Below are 22,864 nucleotides of genomic sequence, written 5' to 3'. Positions count from 1 at the left end.
TTGTGCTGTTTTATTCTGTATGCCCGCAAAGTATATTAAAGTTGGAGACACAACCATAAGCTTTGCCTAAACAAACAGATGCACACATAAAACAAAGGCTGGTTAGAACTATGCCCCTTGTGCAATGCCGAGATAAACAACACAAAGCAACAGATAACGGAGAAAATCTACAAATCACTTCCATATTTAAAATCAAATTAGTTTAGCATGATTAATTACATTGCAAAATACACAAAAGACGACTATTGTAAATAATCAGCTCTATATTTCATGTAGTATGTTAGGTTCACCCTGACAATGAGGCGTAATGAAAAAACAGCTGGCTTTTAAAACATTATGTCAGCCTTTGTCAGTGCTTCCAAAAATATATATTAAGAGGGTCTCTTGAAGTTTAAAGCTTAAAAAATGTTTAAAGTTTTGACTTTAAGGCTATATTTCTTACATAGAATCTAGGTCCTAAGAATGTTGTGGCGATGAGAGGGGGGCTTCTGCTATTTTCCCTACAATATTCTCTTCCTAATGTGTGGAATATAAGAAGTGTGTGGATTTAAAGTCCTAGGCATCACAGGAGATTTATTAATATCCCTACCCCAACAAAATTACAAGTCAGAGGAGAGAGATTCAGGCAGCTTCCAATGAGGTAAGAGAACCTGCAGAAGACTGCAAAAAATGGCTTTCTCCCCCCCCCCCCCAATCCACGGGTGAGGATATTTTATGCAATTCTGCATCTCCAGAAGGAATGACTGGCTGCCTATCATCTGCCTGCTCACTAGCTTTCGGTTCTTGTCAGCACTTCGGTTGAACCCAGACAGTCAATGTGTGTCTAGGATTGTGGCATGTGCATGTCTACAAAGAAAGTAACAGAAATGAGGTTTTGGCTTTGCCATGGCCTCTCAAGCATATAGCCAGTGGGAAGGTATGGTTTGAAATCTTGGACATTTCCAAGAAATAGCACAAACAATGTTATTTGTAACGTTAGAAGTGCAAATGACAACAAGAAGAAAAGATTGCAAACACTTCTTTTTTCTATTTACCCTAAAATTGCAGCATGCAAAAATAGGCAGACAGACAAAACAGCTAAGTGATTCCACAGATCAAAACTAAAATATTCTTACCTAAAAAAGAAGTGTTAGCTGTTCTGGAAGAATGAACTCTCTGGCATTCTTTTCATTACCAGCAATGTAGTGGGTGGCATAATAAAAAGAAAGCAAATGAGAAACAGAAGTAACCCAGAAGAAAAATAAATCAAGGAAGACATGTAAAGAATGAAAGAGGACAGAACAAGCAGGGCAGAGAAGGCAAGGATGACAGAGAGAGAACTGACAAAGCGTTGACGATCAAATTGCAAAGAAAAGATGAAGAAAAAGAAAACGATGAAAGCCCCCAATAAATATTGAAATGAAATGATGGACCTGATGGGTTCTATGCAAAATTATGTGTTTCTAATTCCATTTGAATTAAGAGGTTTAAATATACCTAAGTGTGCACTGGTTTGGACAAACAACTGTAGAAACTAAACTGAAAAATATCACTACTAAATTGGTACCTCCTGCAGGATATTTTGATTAAGGCCTTGATCTAGCTCCTTTTATGCAACTTATTTTATTAGGTCTAAAAGGTATTAGGACCTGAGTAATATAGCACTTCTGCTAGGACTGCACTTTCTCCTTTTCTTCCCCCCACCTGTCCTTTGCACAGAGCAGCCTCTGTTTAAAACAAATCTCATTGAAATAAATGAAGTATCTGCAGAGGCAGTACTTGGTGGATTGCAAACATAATCTTCAGGGACAAGACCTGCAAATCTTAAAATGTACTTTAAAGTCTAGTGGGAGTACTTAATCAATCACATGAGAGGGAGAGAGACACTTTGGTCCAAAACCAAAACTGTGATAAAAAGGCTAATTAGCAGGAGCAATGGAAGAAAGATGGATGTACTGCCTCCAAACTCAAAACAGTAAAATTAATTACTAAAGAGAATTTGCACACAAATCTCTTGAGTTCTAAATGAGGCCTCTAGAAGGTTACACATTTCTTTAATTCTGAACAAATGAAAGTGGATAAATAAATTCCAGACTTCCAAGAGTATTAGAACTATACTTCTCAACGGGTGGTACACAGAGGCAGTCAAGTGGCATGCAGCCACTCTTACCAAATGCAACAACATGGCAGCTATCAGGAAGAGATGATAGCTGCCATGTTGTTGCAGTTGGCAAGAGTGGCTGTATGCCACTTGACTGCCTCTGTGTACCACCTGTGCAACATTTGGGACACAGCTTCTTAAAATGCTTCCCCTTGTAAGAAAAAAAGGGGGGGGCAACCACACATACAAAAGCAGAAAAGTAAATGTGAGTGCATAAACATACACATGACAATTAGAACGTATCTAATTCTCACTTAGCAATAGAAATCAACCTTGCAAGAGAGATCTGGGAAGTCCTACCTTTGGACAGCAGTGGCCAACATGGGCAACTTGCTATTCTACATTCATCTGTTTTCTGAATGCTTATCAGTGGCTTTGTCTGCCTTTCCCCAACCTATTTTATATTGCTCAAGCTACCAAATTTGTACAGTATTCCTTCCAAGTCGCAAGGTTGGCAACGAAAACTCCTTAAAGGCCTGCCCTTCAGCAAGGACCACTCTTGATATGTCATTTCCAACTGACAATGCAAAGCACTTTCTGATCAGAGGCCAAACAGCAGGGATATCTTTGCTACGTTTATACCTGCGGTTGCCAGAGAAGGCTGAGAAACTGTGGTTGCCTCATGGGAATGGATTTCACTAAAATACTATGCTGGACAAAGCAGTTCATGGGGAAAAGCCCTTAGGTTAACCTTTGATAGCCTCTGTATTCACATCCATGATACCTGCTCCTTGGTATCATGAAAGAAGCTACAGTATGGATTAAGACATTACAGGTAGTCCTCAACTTACATCTACAACTGGGACCAGAATTTATGTTGATAAACAAGGTGGTTCTTAAATGAATTTTAAAGAGTAATAGTCAACTGAAGCCAGAACATATCTTGTTGGAATTAATGGACAGACAATAGAAAAGAACCACATAAGACTATTTTTATATACAGTATGACCACTGCTACAAGACTACTATATGTTCAAAAATGGAAACTCTGATCTACCTACAATTGGAATGGTTGGTGAAGATGATAGACTAGCAGAGATGGCAAAATTAAATCAGAAAGTTCAACTATTACATTAATTAGTGAGTGGAAACCCTTTATGGATTTCTTGCTGAAAAAGGAAAAAAAACATGAACTTGTGATTTATGGGTTAAATGATTAGAAAGGATAACTTATGGAAGAAGGAAATTAAGATGTAACTTTAGAGAGACAGTATAAAATATAAATGCATTTATAACAACTGTCAAAAGGTGCAAATGCTATGTCTTCTCTTCTATTTCTTTATCTATTTCCTAACCTATTCAATATTCTTCTTTTTATCTTTTTTCTTTTCTAAAATTTGTATTGCTTTTATCTTCTTAAAAAATCTCAATGAAAATATATTAAAAAATAAAAAATCAATGATTACTTTGAAGCAATAGTTTTTAGATGAAAATCAGTGAGTTAGCACAGGGGTCCCCAACCCCCGGTCTGTGGACCAGTACCAGGCCGTGGTATGCCAGCAACCGGGCCGCACAAACAAGTAAAGCCCCATCCATGAGATGCAGGCAACACACAAAACCACACCCCCTCTGGTCCACGGAAAAAACTCTCTCCACGGAACTAGTCCCTAGTGCCCAAAAGATTGGGGACCTCTGAGTTAGCAGATATTCAATTTATTGTGAATGTCATGTGTATGTGAGGTGTATGTGTGTATAATATATACTGTTTATATAATAATATATATTTATTTTTGCTACACATGGCATATTCATAACCATGTCCTTATTTCTAATCTTGACAGAGCTTTCATAAACTTCATCATGAATGATAAATATTATCAAATGCCAATTAACATATACAATAACCTTCTCAGAAAAATAATAATAGTGGGAACAGATTCTTTTGACAGAATTGCTTAAAAATATTTGTATTAAAACATTTCACCTATATTTTTATCTGGCAGTGCACTTCAAAGTTCATCCAGACTTAGATTTAGTTTGGACCAAGACCTTCAGTATAATAATACAAGACCTCTACTGTATTTGCAATTCAGTGTTTTAGTAAAAAAAAAAAAAGGAATGTAATTACAATGGAGGCATAGATATACAATTTCAAATTTTATTTAGGATGCATTTATATCGCGAGAAAATAAAGAACTAGATCACAGGGAGAATATGTGCTCTGACTATAATCTATCACTGTTTTCCCTTTCTCCAATAGCCTATAGCAGTGGTGGCGAACCTATGGCACGGGTGCCAGAGGCGGCACTCAGAGCCCTCTCTGTGGGCACGCGTGCTGTCGCCCGAGTCCTAGGCCGTCAGCTGGGTTTTATAAAACCTTTTCGCTTTAGGCCTCCACCGCCGTGCACAAAAAAAAGAGATTCAATCAGTCAATTTCAACTTCTCGCGGGAAAAAAAAAGATCTTGCAAAGTTGGAATTGATTGATTGAACTTTTTAGCCCCACCCAGTCTGCTGTTACCACTGCAGCCATGCCCACCCAATGGGCCACACCCACCCAATGGGCCACACCTACCTGGCACCCGACGATGCATAAGTGGGTTTTGGGTTGCAGTTTGGGCACTCGGTCTCTAAAAGGTTCGCCATCACTGGCCTATAGGTAAGAAAGGCTATTGCTTTATTTAATAGCAATAGCAGTTATATTTATATACTACTCCATAGTGCTTTACAGCCCTCTCTAAGCCGTTTACAGAGTCGGCATATTGCCCCCAACAATCTGGGTCCTCAGGAATAGAAACTGAGAGTAAGCTTCGGAGTGTTGTGTTCAACAGTGTTAATTCAATTTGAAAGTGTTTTCATGTCCTATGAAAATTTACTGTGCCACAACCCCAATGACAAATGGGAATAAGCAACTGGCAATCCCACTCACCCAGCATTCTCAAGGCAAAACTTTCATTCTTTGCAGAAATCTAGTTGCTAATATACATTCTACTTTGTAAAACTGCTGTCACAGATTGATCTCCCCCCACCCCAATTTTAAGGGCCCCAGATTGGTCATTCTGCTCTTAAAACATTCTGAACAATCTGTCTGGTGGGATATTAATGTGTCTACAAAAAAGCAGGCTATCAGAACTCACAGCTCTGACACATTGCTCCATAAAAAAAGCAACTGGGTTTTGCAATAGCATCAGGACACAGACATATAAAACTATCATGATTTATGCTTCCAGTATTTCCACTGTGGAAGCAGAGACACGATGCCTTTGTTCTATCATTTACAGGAACAGTTCACACATACACTATATTTAAAACATTTCCCAAAACTGCTACAGAAACATACTTCAAATGTTTTGATAAAGAAGATTAATCAAGTGCTTTCAAAAGTACATACCAGTAGTGCAAATGGATATGAGACATGATAATGTGAAGGCCAGATGTCATCCGAGACAGCAGAATGATGTACACAGAGTTACAAAGCACCTCTTATAATATACAGAGACGTTCTGACTGCAGTAGGTCAATAATTCAATTAGTCTAATACCCTAGCTATGCTGTTTCACTGGCCCAAGAGCTCTGAACAGACTTACGGTAGCAAACAAGTGAGGGATCAGAGAACCTGGCAACACTTGAACAATGCCAGAAGTAGTATAGAGGATTGCAAGGCTTTCTATAAACAGACCCAGACAATTAACCAGAAGTGAGACCTTTAATCAAATCTTATCTAGTGTAGTCAGTTCGGGCTTTTATGATCAGAGCTGGAAAATCCATGATCTAGGGCATGTAAGTGCCCAGATACGTGATGTTGAGGCCTACATTTTTAATGAAAGAAATGCCTATAACTACCTGAAGGAATTCTTTATAAAATAAAATCTATATAGCTCAAGCATTGTTTCTATATAGGGGTCCCCAACCCCCGGTCCGTGGACCAGTACCAGGCCTCAGCATGCCAGCAACCAGTCCGCACAAACAAGCCCCATCCGCAGGATGTAGGCAGCACACAAAACCATGCCCCCTCCAGTCCGCGGAAAAACCTCTCTCCACATTACCGGTCCCTGGTGACCAAAATATTGGGGACCGCTGTTCTATATAATGTTAGAGTTGTGACATGGCCCAATTCTCTCCAGTCTGTTTCTGTTCCAGTTGGAACAGTTTTTCTTCCTGGTTATAAAGTTTGCATATTTAACTTGATTCTATGGGCTGGCATGCTCTGCAATAAAAATATCTGTCTGGCACTAGAATATTTCATTTATGCTCAGTGAGTACTCTTAATTCTTGCACATGCTTAAAAATCTGTTCAGATTCACCTGGAGGATTATAAAGGATGTGTGCCTTTATTATTGCCTCAGAAATAAACATTTAAAATTGCTAGTTTGTACATAAATTGATGCACGTCATAGATAATATCCATAATGTTTCACCGTTGCCATGTAATAAAACAACTAGAATATTAAAAAGTTAAATATCCATTTTTTTAAAAAAACAACAACACAAGATTGAACAAAATGCAAGAAAAACAACTCTTTTTCTGATGAAACTTATTTTAACAATAAAAATTACAGCCCTGGCAGAAGAGCTACATGTTATGCAACATTCCATGTCTCCTTTTCTCTCTGGGAGAACAATTTGCCTCTTAGAGCAATCGTACTGGAATTGTGGCACAGAAAGTTACTTATTGCACATTTTAATATCCAGCCAATAATATTATAGGCATTACACCATAATGCACAAGAGATGAGTGAAATTGCTTCTCTGTAAGATTGGCCTAGAGTAGGGATGGTAAACTGGAGCTGTCTAGGCCAGTGTTTCTCAACCTTGACAATTTTAAGGCATGTGGACTTCAACTCCCAGAATTCCACAGCCAGCATTGCTGGCTGTGGAATTCTGGGAGTTGAAGTCCACATGCCTTAAAATTGTCAAGGTTGAGAAACACTGGTGTAGGCTGAGCTACACTCTCATTATTCCTGAACTCTAATTGTCCTGGATGAGTTGATGAGGTTTAATCACATTAAAAAAATTATAATAAGCAGGTGATAGTAATAATTAACTTTTACTATAATGACCATTTAAAAAACCCCACCAAAAAGAAGTCCTCATTGCTATACAATACAATCATAATATATTTTATTGATGTGGGAATATTGAGTGGTTTTAATGGTTAACTAAAGAAGCTTTGGGGCCTTTTCATGTATTTGCTTTCTACAGTATACCATTTTGAAATCAAATATAATAAAAAGCAATATAATAATGTTTTAAGTAAATATTTTAAAAGAGAAAGGTTGACCAGATACAGTAATATAAAACTTTAAATGATGAAAGCTGTTACTCTGTTCCAACATTTCAATAACTATCCATGCTTGAGGACTTTGAAACTTTAAAGGAAAAATTACAAAATGTAAAAAGATTGAACTGAGTGTTCACAAAGATTTAGAATGCTAGATTTATAAGGCAAGGATAAAAGATCTGGCTATGTTTAGTCTATAGGAAAGGGGAAAAAATAAACTTAATTATAGAAATAGTCAAGATTTATACCTATGATTAAATTCAAATAAAGGGAATTAATGAGTTTAATGAATTATTGTGTTCATATTGAAATGTAGCTGGTTAATTAACTTTGTGTATTATTGCAGAGCAATATAACTTTTGTCTAAGTTTGAATTCCATTTTAAGAAAGCAGAAGTGAATAATACTAATGTTTCCATTGGAATTGTCTAAAGTACACAAAACACTAACAGGTTAATCCTATAGACAAGTGCATTGCAAAAATTATATTCCTATGGTCTTTGAGTTTCATTGTGTATTTATGCATTTTTCTACACTAACAAGATAATAGAAGGCAAGCTCATAAATATCTATTGTATATTAAAACATGTTCAGTGTTATGATTTGCCATTTTGGAAAAGAATAATCTTAAGGATGCATTTGTTACCCCAATCATCAAAAACTGATTAGAAAATAATATTTCTACAGGGGCTTTTAAATATCACATTACCTCACATTAAAACTACATTACTATCCTCAGACTTGGGCACATAATCAGCATATTTGTACAAAGTTATCTAAGTTACATAAGGTCTGTGCTTTTGTTTCAGAACACAAATTATACATTTTTCCACTGTTTGGCATGGTATTATCCATGCTCAGCCAACAAGGCCCAAAAGTATTTAAAAAGCCGAAAATAAAATTCAGAGTCAGAGAGTTTATGATGAGTTGTTTTTGTTTTGTCGGTTTTTTTAAAGGAGGGAAAGGCCATAATAGCTATAAAGGAGATGGGAAACTCATTTTATGTTCTACTTCAAGAAAAAAAATATTGGTGTAGTCCCAATAGTGAGCATGTCTTTTTTTTATTTATAGTCTAATCTTTTGAATTCCATTTTATGATTTTACTCCTCTAGTAGATGTTTTACTGTATATTCTTAATTACTATAAACTGTAGTCTCATGACTACAGCAGCTATAAATTTGATTTGATATAAGTTTGATATAAATTTGATGCAGCAGCTATAAATTTGCAGGTGGATTTGCATTATATATAAAAGATCACTACATCTGTACAGAAATACACAAACCAAAGATGAAAACCTCCTAGAATCCATATAGGTCAATATAAAAGGGGAAAAATTGACATTGCTATATGTGTACAGTACAAGCCAACCAACCAAGCAGAAGAAATAGATGAACTCTTTACTAATCAATTCACAAATGTATGTAGGAAACATACCACAGTAGTAATGGGAGATTTTAACTACCCTGATATCAACTGGGAGATAAACTCTCCGAAAATAAGACCTGGTCTTTTTTTTTTTTTTTGCCTCCAAAATAGGCACCAGGTGTTATTTTTGGGGGGTGTTTTTCCACTCACCTCGTGGCAACGGGACCCAGCCAGCCCACTTCTGAACCCACAGCTTAGTTCTCAGCTGCAGAGGCCTTCCGAAAAAGCTTTTGACTGTGAAATGCAGGCCGGAGCTCCATTCTCAACTGCAGAATGAAGCTGCTGCTTTGGCCGCAGAAGTGGGCCAGCGAGGCAATGGTAAGCTCCAATCCCCCACCCTTGCCCTAGCTTGATTTTTTAGGCACTAGCCCCCAAACTAGGGCTCATTTTTGGAATAGGGCTTATATTAGGCCCACCTCCAAAAATCAAGCTAGGGCTTATTTTTTGGGGTAGGTCTTACTTTTGGGGAAACATGGTAATAGACCAGCGAAATGCTGTGGACATAATATACTTAGACTTCAGTAAGGCATTCAACAAAGTAGACCACAACCTACTTCTTGGTAAACTAGAAAAATGTGGGATAAACAGCATCACCACTAGATGGATTTGTAACTGGCTGACAAACCGTATTCAACAAGTAGTCTTTAATGGTACTACAGGATGTAGTGGGATACCACAAGTTTCCGTCTTTGGCCCAGTACTCTTCAATATCTTCATAAATGACTTAGATGAGGGAATAGAAGGAGAACTCATCAAATTTGCAGATGACACCAAGCTGGCAGAAATAGGCAACACCCCAGAAGATAAATTCAGGATTCAAAAAGATCGTAACAGACTTGAACAATGAGCCCTATCCAACAGCATGAAATTTAATATGGAGAAAAGCAAGGTTTTACACCCAGGCCGGAAAAACCAAAGGCACAAGTACAGAGTAGGTGAAACCTGGCTCAAAAACAGTAACTGTGAGAGGGACTTTGGAGTCCTAGTGGATAATCACTTAAGCATGAGTTAGCAGTGTGCAGCAGCAGCCAAAAAAGCTAATGCAATCCTTGGTTGTATAAATAGAGGCATAGAATCAAAATCACGTGAAGTATTAGTACTGCTTTAAAAAGCCTTAGTAAGACCACACCTAAAATACTGCATCCAGTTTTGGTCACCACATTACAAAAAAGATGTTGAGACTTTGGAAAAAGTGCAGAGAAGAATAACTAAGATGATTAAGGGCTTGGAGACAAAAATAACAGTTATAGGAATTGGGTATGGCCAGTCTAGAGAAAAGAAGGACTAGGGGTGACATAATAGCAGTATTCCAGTATTTGAGGAGCTGCTACAAAGAAGAGGCATCAACTTATTTTCCAAAGCACCAGAAGGCAAGACAAAAAACAATGGATGGAAACTAATCAAGGAGAGAAGCAACCTGGAATTGAGGAGAAACTTTCTAACAGGGAGCACAATTAACCAGTGGAACAGCTTGCCTTCAGAAGTTGTAGGTGCTTCATCACTGGGGTTTTGTAAGAAAAGACTGGACAGCCACATATCCGAAATGGTATAGGGCAGGGGTAGGCAACCTCGGCTCTTTTATGACTCGTGGACTTCAACTCCCAGAATTCCTGAGTCAGCATAGCTGACTCAGGAATTCTGGGAGTTGAAGTCCACGAGTCATAAAAGAGCCGAGGTTGCCTACCCCTGGTATAGGGTCTCCTGCTTGAGCAGGAAGTTGGACTAGAAGACCTCAAAGGTCCCTTCCAGCTATATTCTGATTAATTGATACGTATGTGCTGTTGTAATAACTTTGGAGCTATACTTTTAATTGTGGCTGATCAAGCACATCTAAGTTTGGAATGAAGATCTTTGAACAACTTGATATTATGCACTATGAGGAAAGCCAGAAAATGCTTTTAAATATCAAATTGTGCATGGTTTTATAACTCCTGGCTTAATCACTTCCAGAGTGGAATATGTTTATATAACAGTCTCTCAAATGAACTTAATCTTGATCCAAACAGAAAATTAAACCCTCATAATCAAAAATATTCAATCATCTAGCAGACAAGAACTAAATCAATTGAGTGAAGCTGCCAAATTGAGGTGAAAATGTGCTGGTTAAAAGGTGGACTCTCTCCCTATAATGGTGAAAGAAGAAAAAACTGATAGCTGTTTCCTGCTGCATGACATTCTTGTTTCATATATTGTGAAAAACTTCCCAACATTCTTCATTTCATGAGTCTCAAGCTAACAGACCAGGCTATTTTGGATATTTTCTTTTGCATCTTTGTTTAAAATATACATTCTCATTCCATTCTCATTCTGAACTAAGCCAAATATTGCTTCTTTTGGGCATATTGTGGTGTGTGACCTTGTATATACTGCCTTAGCACTGCATACAAATCAGGTCTTGATGGTTTCTTCAATAAACATGGCTCAAAATCCTGACTTAGCATTGTGAATGTGTGCAACATATGTGATAATAGTAAGAGGCATGGATGTACATACATGTGTGTTTTATCTTCCTTCTGAGGTCCCTGTTGATACAAGATGAGTACAGAGAACTTTGGAAAAGGAATGCAACAATTAGCAAAACATGATTTAAGCTTGGAAGGAGTAGAGTGATTCAATGTTAACTCTCTGGTATAAGAGGGAAGGAAAACCATGTCAGGCTTGCAAGATTCTGTTAGTATAGCATGTATCCATAGGCTTCTGGTATTTTTTATAGAGTCTATTTCCTATCTTGGCCTACCCTGAAGGGCAGACATTGAAATATACGTTGGCATGATTAATTGGCAGTGATATTATCAAGTGCAGGACTATTTGGTAAATAGTGCTTATGGAGACTATTGGAGGCTAATTTTTTTTACTTCTGTTTCTAGTAATACTAATATCTGGAAAATGGAAATCTTGTCACATGTTAATGGTATTCCTGGATTGTGATTTGGTCCCACAAAATGAATTAAGGAACTCTGAACTTTGAGGCAGAGCTTAGCTGTACAAATTCAGGTCTCTTGTGTTGGACATAATCAAGGGATGTGCCTTGCAACATGCACAGCATTTCAGCTTTTTCCTAAAAAGGAAAGAAATGGCTCTGTCTTTCCACTATTAACAGAAAACAAATATGAAGCAGAAAGCAGTGTAGTCTTGCACTCTTTCTATCTCTGCATCTTGTATCACTGCTATCATATTGGAAATGTGCTGTGTAGCAGCTAATGAGCAAATGTCTTTATTAAATGTTCTTTGAGAAATTAAGCAACTCTTTATGTAAAGGAGGATAACTGAAGCTATAAACATAAAAAAAATGAATGAAACTCAAAGGTTTCAGGAACTCCTTCTTAATAATGGTCATGAAACTAGTTGCTGTTACATTTATCAGCATTAGACACCTCAGTGTCAGCCAGCGCCAAGAAATGATGAGTAAATGGTGCAAATGTCACTGCTGTGTGAAATCCAGATGTGTCGTGTAGCAGAGGGTCATATAGGTTTTCACAGGGCTCCATCAACAGTCCTGCAAATGTCACACTGGCATTTATGACCTGTGTTTTATATGCATTTTACATTGTATAGCTGTTATAGGGGGACAAGAACACAAGGAAGCAGACAGAAGCACTGTTGAGTTTCAGATAACAGTGGTATGTCCCAATAAGAGATTTTAAGCTTTAGAATGAAACTCTACCCTATCAAATTTGCTTTAGATCTTTTAACAATGCTTCCTAAAATGCCTTGTAAAATAGTAATGTCTGGTAGTAATTATCAAACACCATACACACTGTTTACAGTAGAGTTGTAATATTAAAAAAATGTTTTTGCACAGAGAAGTCAAATACGTCTGAAAAGTACCCAAATGTCTGCTGTATTCTATGCCAACAGGACAATTCAGCCAAAAATGCAGAAAGAGAAGATTGCCAAATAAAAGAAAATATAACAAATTGGTAATGGCTTCTATCTTGACAGAAAATGAAAATTATACCTCAATGTGTGGCCACTCATGTGGACACAAAAGAATGTCTTACAGGCAATCATTTTATTTCAGATAACATACCCTGACAGTTGTGCAAGGATTGCTGGCTGGGTTTCACTTTCCATAAAAGCAGCAACCATATCCTACAAAATGGTTTACAATCATATAATTTATGCATCTCTCTCTCTCTCTCTTTCTCACACACACACAATTTCAGTAAATCATCTCAAAGCACACTGCTATAGTTTTTGAGGAGTGGGTTGGAAGTCTACACTAAAAATTCCTTCAAAGATGCCACAATTGGATCCAGCCACTCAACCTAGTTAAGGGCACTGAAGAGGGAAAAAAACTAATCTGAATCCAAAAATATTTTGTTCTTCCCAAACCAATCTCTCAACCAAAAAATTCTGCATGCTTGTTACAGTTTTTAGGTTAGTGAAATTCCAAAAGACACAATCCTGAAGCGACTTAATCTAGAGTCTACAAAATAAACTTTTATTTGTGTGCATGTTCTCAGCAGTAAGCTAACTCTGATTAAGCCCTAGGAGCAATATATTGCTATATGAATGGGCCCTTAGTAAGAATCCTTGCTTTGTCTGTTTTCTTCTTCCTCTTGTGCACTGGAATATTCCTTCAGTGGCTTAGAAATCAGCAATGGACACTAAGATAACATAAAAAAGGGGGGGAAAGAGAATTTACTAAATGGGTGTTGCACGAAAGTGTGTGTGAGGGAAGATTTTTTTTAAAGAAACAAACAGTATAAAAAGCAATGATTTCACCCACTAATGGGAAGCACTCCTAACTGCCATAATATTTCCCATAATGCATCGTGTCTCTCAAACAGAAGAAGATTCCCTGTCCTGTTTTAGGCTTACTATATTCTTGAAAATAAACCATGGTACGATATACATAATTTTCCCTGGAGGAGGGAGGGTGCTATTGTTACTAGTAGTAGGTTGTGTGTGTGTGTGTGCGCGCGTGCCCGTGTGTGCATGTACTAGCATGTATTAGCCTTGACTCCTGTTTTCAGAGTTGGCTTGCTGCTGCCTTCTAGGCTGAAAAAAAAAGACTAGCACAAGTCATCCAGCTGGCTTTGTGCCCTAAGCAAGGAGTAGAATTCACAGTCTCCTGGTTTCTACTGGAGTCCACTGGGAGAGGATAGATTTTAACCCTATCATTCAACTTGTGTGATTAATTAACAGGGTGGGTGAAGGGTAAATTTGCTTATAAACTTCACTAGTTCTGATGCAGGAAAGTTATTTTTTCTACACTATTAAGGAATTGTAGTAAGGGAATGGCAATCTTTTTTAGGTTTATTGAAAATGGAGATCAAGATGAAATCTATCCCTCAGAAGAAGAGTTTTGTTAAGGAAAAATATCCTTGCATAAAACATCCTTGCATAAAACAAATTTGTTTATAATTAGGTCATGGGAACAGAAAATTAAAACATCCTGAAGACAGATTTTGAAAATATTTTCTATTCTCTATTTCGTACTTAAAGTTACTTTGAACTCATAAGTTTCTCACCATCCTTCATCATTCTCCACTTCAGGTTCAGGTACTTCATCTTCAGGTGTTTCTGATATTGCCTGGTTTAGCTTTGATTTGAATTGATCCAGTAACACCAATGTCTGGAATTAAAATATGATGCTTAACACATGCCCAATTCACTGTGCCTTACACAAAGATGCTTTTTCAAAAGGCAACTGGATTTTCTTTGTTCTTCCTTGAAGATGTTTTGTTTCTCATCCAAGAAGCTTCTTCAGTTCTGACTGAATGATGGCAAATGGAAGGATTTATATTTATATAACTTATATATAATTTATAACCAGGTTTGAAAGAGGGGTCAAAGAGGCCATTTACATTAAGACTGAATGGCCCTCTCTCAACAGGAGGCATACAACACCATAAATCTCCTGTTTACAACACAGTCCTTTCAGCAGTTCCAAGAAGGTTCCACACCCATTTACATTATTCAGGTGACCTGAGGGCACAGATAAACCTCCAAGTGGCTTCAATGACTCTCAGCGCTAACGATCAGATGACTATGAGGAATATAAATCCCTCCCTTTGTAAAGTGTTGTATTTTGTGGAAAAAAACCCCTCTGAACTATATTTTTTAATATGCTTATTTTATCAAATAATTTTTTGTCTATTACTCTTCAATGAATGTAATTCCAATGAATGTTCTAGCTCTTCACTGGCTACCTATAGTGAGGGGAAAAAGTATTTGATCCCCTGCTGATTTTGTACGTTTGCCCACTGACAAAGAAATGATCAGTCTATAATTTTAACGGTAGGTTTATTTTAACAGTGAGAGACAGAATAACAACAAAAATAATCCAGAAAACTGCATTTCAAAAAAGTTATGAATTGATTTGCATTTTAATGAGTGAAGTAAGTATTTGACCCCTTCGCAAAACATGACTTAGTACTTGGTGGCAAAAATCGCAGAGGTTTCTTGTAGTTGGCCACCAGGTTTGCACACATCTCAGGAGGGATTTTGTCCCACTTGTCTTTGCAGATCCTCTCCAAGTCATTAAGGTTTCAAGGCTGATGTTTGGCAGCTCGAACCTTCAGCTCCCTCCACAGATTTTCTATGGGATTAAGGTCTGGAGACTGGCTATACCATTCCAGGACTTTAATGTGCTTCTTCTTGAGCCACTTTGTTGCCTTGGCTGTGGCTGAGGGAAGGTTTTCACCCAAGATTTGACGGTACATGGCCCCATCCATCGTCCCTTTGATGCAGTGAAGTTGTCCTGTCCCCTTAGCAGAAAAACACCCCCAAAGCATAATGTTTCCACCTCCATGTTTGACGGTGGCGATGGTGTTCTTGGGGGTCATAGGCAGCATTCCTCCTCCTCCTCCTAACACGGCTGAGTTGATGTTGATGCCAAAGAGCTTGATTTTGATGCCAAAGAGCTTGATTTTGGTCTCATCTGACCACAACACTTTCACCCAGTTCTCCTCTGAATCATTCAGATGTTCATTGGAAAATTTCAGACGGGCCTGTACATGTACTTTCTTGAGCAGGGGGACCTTGTGGGTGCTGCAGGATTTCAGTCCTTAATGATGTAGTGCGTTACTAATTGTTTTCTTGATGACTATGGTCCCAGCTGCCTTGAGATCATTGATAAGATCCTTCCATGTAGTTCTGGGCTGATTCCTCACTATTCTCATGATCACTGAAACTCCACGAGGTGAGAGCTTGCATGGAGCCCCAGACCGAGGGAAATTGACAGTTATTTTGTATTTCTTCCATTTGCGAATAATCGCACCAACTGCTTGCCGATGGTCTTGTAGCCCATTCCAGTGTTGTGTAGGTCTACAATCTTGTCCCTGACATCCTTGGACAGCTCTTTGGTCTTGGCCATGGTGGAGAATTTGGAATCTGATTGATTGCTTCTGTGGGCAGGTGTTTTTTATACAGGTAACAGGCTGAGATTAGGAGCACTCCTTTTTTTTTTTTGTTATTCTGTCTCTCACTGTTAAAATAAACCTAACATTAAAATTATAGACTGATCATTTTCTTGTCAGTGGGCAAACATACAAAATCAGCAGGGGATCAAATAATTTTTCCCCTCACTGTAGATATCCATTATATTATATTTTATATTGAAAGCTATACCTTACAATACAAACATACTGTAAGGTGTAGCTTATGTTTGTACGCATCTATAGGTATTAGAATGTTCCTACACAAAAAAAATTCATTTATGACAGAATTATTTGCCCATTGAACTGTGCTGCTAGAGAACACCTGATTTCACTTTTGTTCCAAAAGAAATAATCATTTTATTGAATCAATGTATTCAGGTACTAATAGTGATACGCCTATTCACTGCAATTATTTAAAATATTCATACACTGAACATAAGTGTATGAACCAACAATTATTACAGTGTGCTTTCAAAGAGGTAGTCTTCTACTAAAACACTTTCACTAACTGTAAAAAAATTTGGAATATAGCTCTGTGAAGATGCAGTATGCTGTTTAAAAAGTATAAAGAATAATTCCAGCCTTTTGCTTCCACTATTGTGCTATGGTATCAAGACCATAGATTTGTTAATATGCTTTAAAATTAATGGTAAATTGTAAAGAAAAAGATGAAATAAAACTAAACTCCTCTCTCTCCCCCTCCTCCATAACATAAAATAACAGACTTGTCGTAGCCATTTCTGTAACTATAATTGAGTAGATTATTTAGTTCTGTGTGATCCCCCCCCCCCCTTTTGGGTAAATATGATACTTACCTGATCTTCACGAGAAGATCCTTTCTTTGGCTGCTGCTTCCTCAATTCTTCATATTTCTTCTTTTCTTCAAGATATTCTGCAACAATGCTGTTTGGAGCAGCTTCCTCTTCTCCATTTAGAAACCAAAGAAAACACATATTTTATTCAAAGATAATTGTGATACTTAAGTTTACATTACTCATTTTCATATACATCTTACTGCTTTTTCAAAAGGCAACTGGAGATTGTTTTTTTCTTGAAGATCTTTCCCTTTTTATCCAAGAAGCTTCTTCAGCTCTGACCAAATGGTGGAGGATGGATGGATTTATATTCCTTGCAGTCAACTGCTCATTAGCATTTTTTCTGTTGAGGCTATTTGAAGATTTATCTGGGCCCTCAGGGTCACTGGAATAATGCAATGTAGAACCTTCTTGGAACTGCTGAAAGGATTACATTGTAAACAGGAGATAGGTGGTATTGTTTCTCTCCCCCTCTGTTGAGAGAGGGCTATTCAATCTTAATGTAAATGACCTCTTTCACCCCTTTTTGAAAACAGCAGTCCTCCCTCTCTAGAATATGGACTTTGCTGTCTTTAAAAGAGTGACCTTTGTCTTTCAAATGTAGATGAACTGCTGAATCTTGTCCTGATGGGTTTGATCTCCTATGTTGTGCCATGCGTTGGTGAAAAGACTGTTTTGTTTCTCCAATAAACAGATGTGTACACGTCTCCCAGCATTGTACTGCATATATCACATTGTTTTATCCTTGGGGTGGACAAGCTTCTGCTTTAGTGTATTTTTGGGTTTGAAGTGTGTCTGTATATTGTGTGGTTGAAAATCCTCCTTAATTTATTCATTTCATATATTGCAGGAATATCTGAAAAGCTCAGGAGGATTTTCAACCCACACAATATACAGACACACTTCAAATCCAAAAATAAAGTCCAGTTGCCTTTTGAAAAAGCATTTTTGGGACAAGCATGACCTGGATGACTGAGAAACTCCATAGACATACACACAGCGGTGGGATTCATATATGTGAACAACCAATTCTCTGTGTGGATGCCGCTTCCAGAAGTCCATTCTGGGCCTGGACAACAACATATTAGCTACTGGTTCTGCCGAACTGGTGTGAACTGGCTAAATCCCACCACTGCATACACATTTTATAAAATATTAACTTATTATAGTGCAACCTTATGCATGTTTATTCAGAAGACTCCAGTTTGACAAACTGAAATCCAGGCAATTAACAAATGACTGATAATCAGTGTAAAGACCGTCTTTATTGATTTAGAACTTCTAGAATCATTCAACCATCAATATTCTGTGGATAATATTATCCAGAGACAGGCAGGCAGGCAGGCAGATAGAAACACACACACATATATATTCTCTCTCTCCCAGGTAAGCCAAAGAGGAAACACAACCAACTGAGCTAATTCTACTTTATTATATTAGCTACATTAACAGAATCTTGCAAATCTGAAAGTACAAATCTCCTACTATTTTCTTTATAGCCTGAGAAGCTCAAGAGGGTATCGGTATAGCTTCTCCTGCTTGAGCAAGGGGCTGGACTAGAAGACCTCTAAGGTCCCTTCCAGCTCTATTCTATACTAAAACAAATGAGATAATATGTAAAGGCCTTAAATTAAAGGTTGAATAAGAGTCTCCTAAGTGATGACTAGATTTAAGATAATGTTCTCTATCTAACCCAGTACACATTGTTCAATAATATACAGAAACCAAATTTTAAAAAGTAAGAAAAATGCAAATGTAATATAATGCAATTGATTTAAGAAGGGTGATAAGTATTTAACAGGAAATCACATGGTCACATTAAAACCAGCACTAGATCATGCAGATAAGAAACAAATGCTTCCTTTATCTGCAAGATGATATTTCCTGCTTTCGGTAATACTTTATCTTAATCTAAATTACTCTTTTATTTAGTGCCCAAGATTAGCCCTATAGGTTGTTGAATGATGCTGTCTTCAGGACTTGCCTTTTTAGCAATAGGCTGTTTTAATCTAATATATAGTAATAACTATTGACAGCATTCCTGTTTAATCCTGTTATTTTATCAGAGAAAACCACAAATGAATACAATAATGAGAAGTACATTTTCTCCTCCTAACACAAAATTAGGCGTCAAAAATATTTTAAAACTGTTGGCACTTGTGCTTTTGCTGGTCTGATCTCTAACTTGAAATTTAGAAATTAAGAAATAAGAAGCAGAAGACCAAATGTGTATGAAGGACTAAACATGTGTTGAACCTTGGATTCACTATTTCAATATTTTTGTATAAGTTTATTAAAGAATCATCACTTGTATCTATGGATAAGTATACTATGGATACATTTTGAAAGTGATTCTGGGTTCCCAGTTACTATTGTTATACGAGGAATTCATGTGACTGCAATTTTCTGATTTCCTGCTGGCTTATGTGTGGATGCTGTAACATGATAAGTAAAGGAGGTCCAGTTGTAATTACCACTTGTTCATCACCATCATAATTTCAAACAGTCACTGAATGAGTGGTTGTTAAACAAGGTTCATTTTCATGTAGTATATTGCCAGCATTCAAACAGTCCCGAAAATTTCCATCAATAAAACATACAAACCAAAACAGAAAACAAAATAAAGCACCATTACCCATGGAAAATAGGACTGCCTCGTGTGATTTATAAAAATAATAAAGGCAGTATAAAAATCAAATAAATAAATGAATAAATAAATAACACTAATATAATATGCAAACACCAGGTCTTCTTAGATAAAGGCACACCAGGCATTGTCCTCTGCTTTTGAACCATGATGGAGACTGGATGATGAGTATCTAATATAGTAGAGCAAGGAACAGAGAAGTCCTCTTTGGAAGGAGGCATACCAGCGCCTCTTTAAAGGCAGCCAGGACCATTCTGCCCATCAAACTTCCTGTCCCAGTTATTCGGCATGAAGGAGCCAGGAGAAGCAAAGATCAAAAATATAGATTGAAGCTTGTACTGCAGAACATTATGTCCAATTGGTCACAGCCCCTGGGTCTCAAACCTGGGCTGTCAGTTTTCCAGCTGACAAGCTCAGTGTCTTTAACCGCTGAGCCACCATGCTCCCGTTATATCAGACTGTCAAACTCCCGATGTATTGTGACGTCGTGCAAAATATCGGAGCTTTTCCCCCATTGCTGGCAATGGGGTGGGTGCGGTTTCCTCATGACACATCCGGCCTGCAGTCCGGCAGTTTGACACCCCTGCGTTATATTGTACTTTTCCTCAATCAAATAACAGTTCCAATTGCTTTTATTTCTTGGATAAACATTTTCAGTTTTATTGTTATTTATTATATGGACATCTATCTGCTGAATCAGGTTTACAACAGGTTTTTCAGGTAAACCTTATCAGCAAAATCAAAGTAATAAAATTGCTTGCTGATCTTTGAGTCTGAGCCTTCCTTTCAATTCACAGAAACACCATGGGGAAAGGAAGCAATATACTGTATACAAAGGAGATGCTAGCAGAATAGAAACAAGGATAAAGAACATTTTAAATAGAGAAGGGTGTCAAATGTGGTGATCTACCACTGCAGCTTTCTACAATTTAAAACATTTAACTTATCATGTTTAAGCTTTCCTTTTCCTTTTTTGATATAGAGAATGAGAGAAAAAAGGAGTAAAAGAAGGAATGTTCTCTGTGTCAGGAAAGTCAAAGGGCTCCAAAAGGGAGAATGGACAATATAATAATAATAATAATAATAATAATAATAATAATAATAATAATAATAATAATAATAATAATAATAATAATAATAATAATAGTAAAGTTGGAAGGGACCTTGAAGGCCATCTAGTCCAACCCCCTGCTCAGGCAGGAAACCCTATACCATTTCGGACAAATGGCTGTCCAGTCTCTTCTTAAAAACTTCCAGTGTTGGAGCATTCACCGCTTCTGGAGGCAGGTTGTTCCACTGGTTAATTGTTCTTACTGTCAGGAAGTTTCTCCTTAGTTCTAGATTGCTTCTCTCCTTGATTAGTTTCCACCCATTGCTTCTTGTCCTGCCTTCAGGCGCTTTGGAGAATAGCCTGACTCCCTCTTCTTTATGGCAACCCCTGAGATATTGGAACACTGCTATCATGTCCCCCCTCGTCCTTCTCTTTCATTGTAATTACAGTAAAGGCTTACTTAGCATAACTCCTACACTTTAGTGGAGTTTGCTTTGATATTGTTGTACATAAGCAGGCATATTTGCTAAGATTATAAAACAATAATAATAAAAACCTCTAGAACTATTTCTCATCATTCTAATATTTTCATATTTTTCTATAAATGTAGTTGATGAATACAGTGTTAGAATTGGCATAGAGATTGTATTCAAATACCTCTTCAGTGAGTAGGAATATGGGTCAATCATTATAATCTGAATTTACCACTTATGGAAGAATGTCCAATTTATATAAAAAGTAGGATATTCATGTAATAATAAAATATATGAACATCAAGAAACTATAAGATTGGGACAAAAAAACAGAGTTGTATTTTTATTTAATTATTTACATCTCGACTCCTAGTCCTATGAAGGATCTCAAAATATAATTTCTCAGAATATAATTTCAAAATACAACATTAAAATAGTTTCAAATTAAAATAATTTTGATTAAATGAAAAAAAGAATAACAAACAAGTGAAAAGAAAAAACTGTTGCAACAAATATTGTCAAATATACAAGGAATAGTGAGTGAGCAGTTGGTCAATCTCCTTAAGAAGTTAAAAAGGAGAGTGATCTACAAGGGCACTAAGAATGCCCTTGTAGATCAAAATAAATAGTCTTCCTGACAGAAGCTTTCAAAGTATTTGCACTTTAAAATATTTTTTTAACAATATTTTTCCTGATCTTATGGGCAAGAATGCAACAGTGTTCTTACAACACAGACATATTTCAAAGAAAGAACATTACTGATGGGCCAAAATATGATAACAAAGTAATAGTAAAAACATGTACTATATGCTCACATCTAATAGGCAGGTTGTGATCTGTCCCCAGACACTTGTTTTCCTCACATATATATCTTATATATAATAATCTAATGGGACAGTGTTGACAAGTAATGAAGCAGTGCCAACTCTTTTCTACAAAGAAAATGTGAAATTACTGCTAGCCCAAAAGTATTTTCTTTTTTAAAAACAAGGAAATAATACACAATATGATTATGGGGGAAAATACCATTATATTTAGTTTTAAAGTACATCACAGTAGCTTTGAGGTCAAGGGACTCACTCATAAAACTCAAAATTAATAGACATAAACTTAGACAATGTATCAGAATGTGCAGTAATAAAACTATATAATTGAAAAGAATAAGCCATCTGATTACATTAAAATATTTGTAAATGGTCAGATCTACAGATCTCCATGCACTAATTGGCACATTTAAACCAGGACAATGGTTGTACCATAAAAAGAGAGCGTGGGGAAGGAAACTGTAGAATAAGGATGCAGTATTTCAGTTATTTGGCTTGAAAGTAGACTTGCATCCAGATATTTATCATTTTATAACTTAATCATAGCAATAAGCCAGTGTATGAATAAGCACGTAGCTTGCAGCTGATAAAGATCATTCTGAATGCTTTGTTTGTGTATGAAGAAACAAGACTGTTCTGATTTTGGTGCAAACCTAGGAAAATGGCCAGGAGCCAACATTGTAATAATAATAATAATAATAAAGTTGGAAGGGACCTTGGAGGTCATCGAGTCCAACCCCCTGCCCAGGCAGGAACCCTACACCATTTCAGACAAACGGCTGTCCAGTCTCTTCTTAAAAACTTCCAGTGTTGGAGCATTCACCACTTCTGGAGGCAGGTTGTTCCATTGGTTAATTGTTCTAACTGTCAGGAAGTTTCT

General features: G+C 37.0%; 1 protein-coding gene across 2 annotated transcripts in view; it reads right to left on the bottom strand.

Moving 5' to 3' along the window:
• The window catches only part of CWC27 (CWC27 spliceosome associated cyclophilin), a 108,570-nt gene that overhangs the window by 5,574 nt on the left and 80,132 nt on the right, over positions 1–22,864 (bottom strand). Inside the window, exons 12-14 of one of the 2 annotated variants that reach the window (XM_015812662.1) lie at positions 16,990–17,099; positions 14,264–14,367; positions 13,356–13,396 (exon numbers count right to left, since the gene is read on the bottom strand). In XM_015812662.1, the coding sequence (XP_015668148.1) occupies positions 13,384–13,396; positions 14,264–14,367; positions 16,990–17,099 (227 nt within the window). In that variant the 3' untranslated portion in view covers positions 13,356–13,383. Of the gene's footprint in view, positions 1–13,355; positions 13,397–14,263; positions 14,368–16,989; positions 17,100–22,864 lie in introns of those variants that run through there. The other variant, XM_015812661.1, reaches the window with a different exon arrangement.

The sequence above is a fragment of the Protobothrops mucrosquamatus genome, unplaced genomic scaffold (assembly GCF_001527695.2).
Source record: "Protobothrops mucrosquamatus isolate PMUCROS unplaced genomic scaffold, P.Mucros_1.0 scaffold104, whole genome shotgun sequence".
Lineage (NCBI taxonomy): Eukaryota > Metazoa > Chordata > Lepidosauria > Squamata > Viperidae > Protobothrops > Protobothrops mucrosquamatus.
The sequence above is the reverse complement of the archived record's forward strand: the minus strand, read 5'-3'. Positions and strand labels throughout refer to the sequence as shown.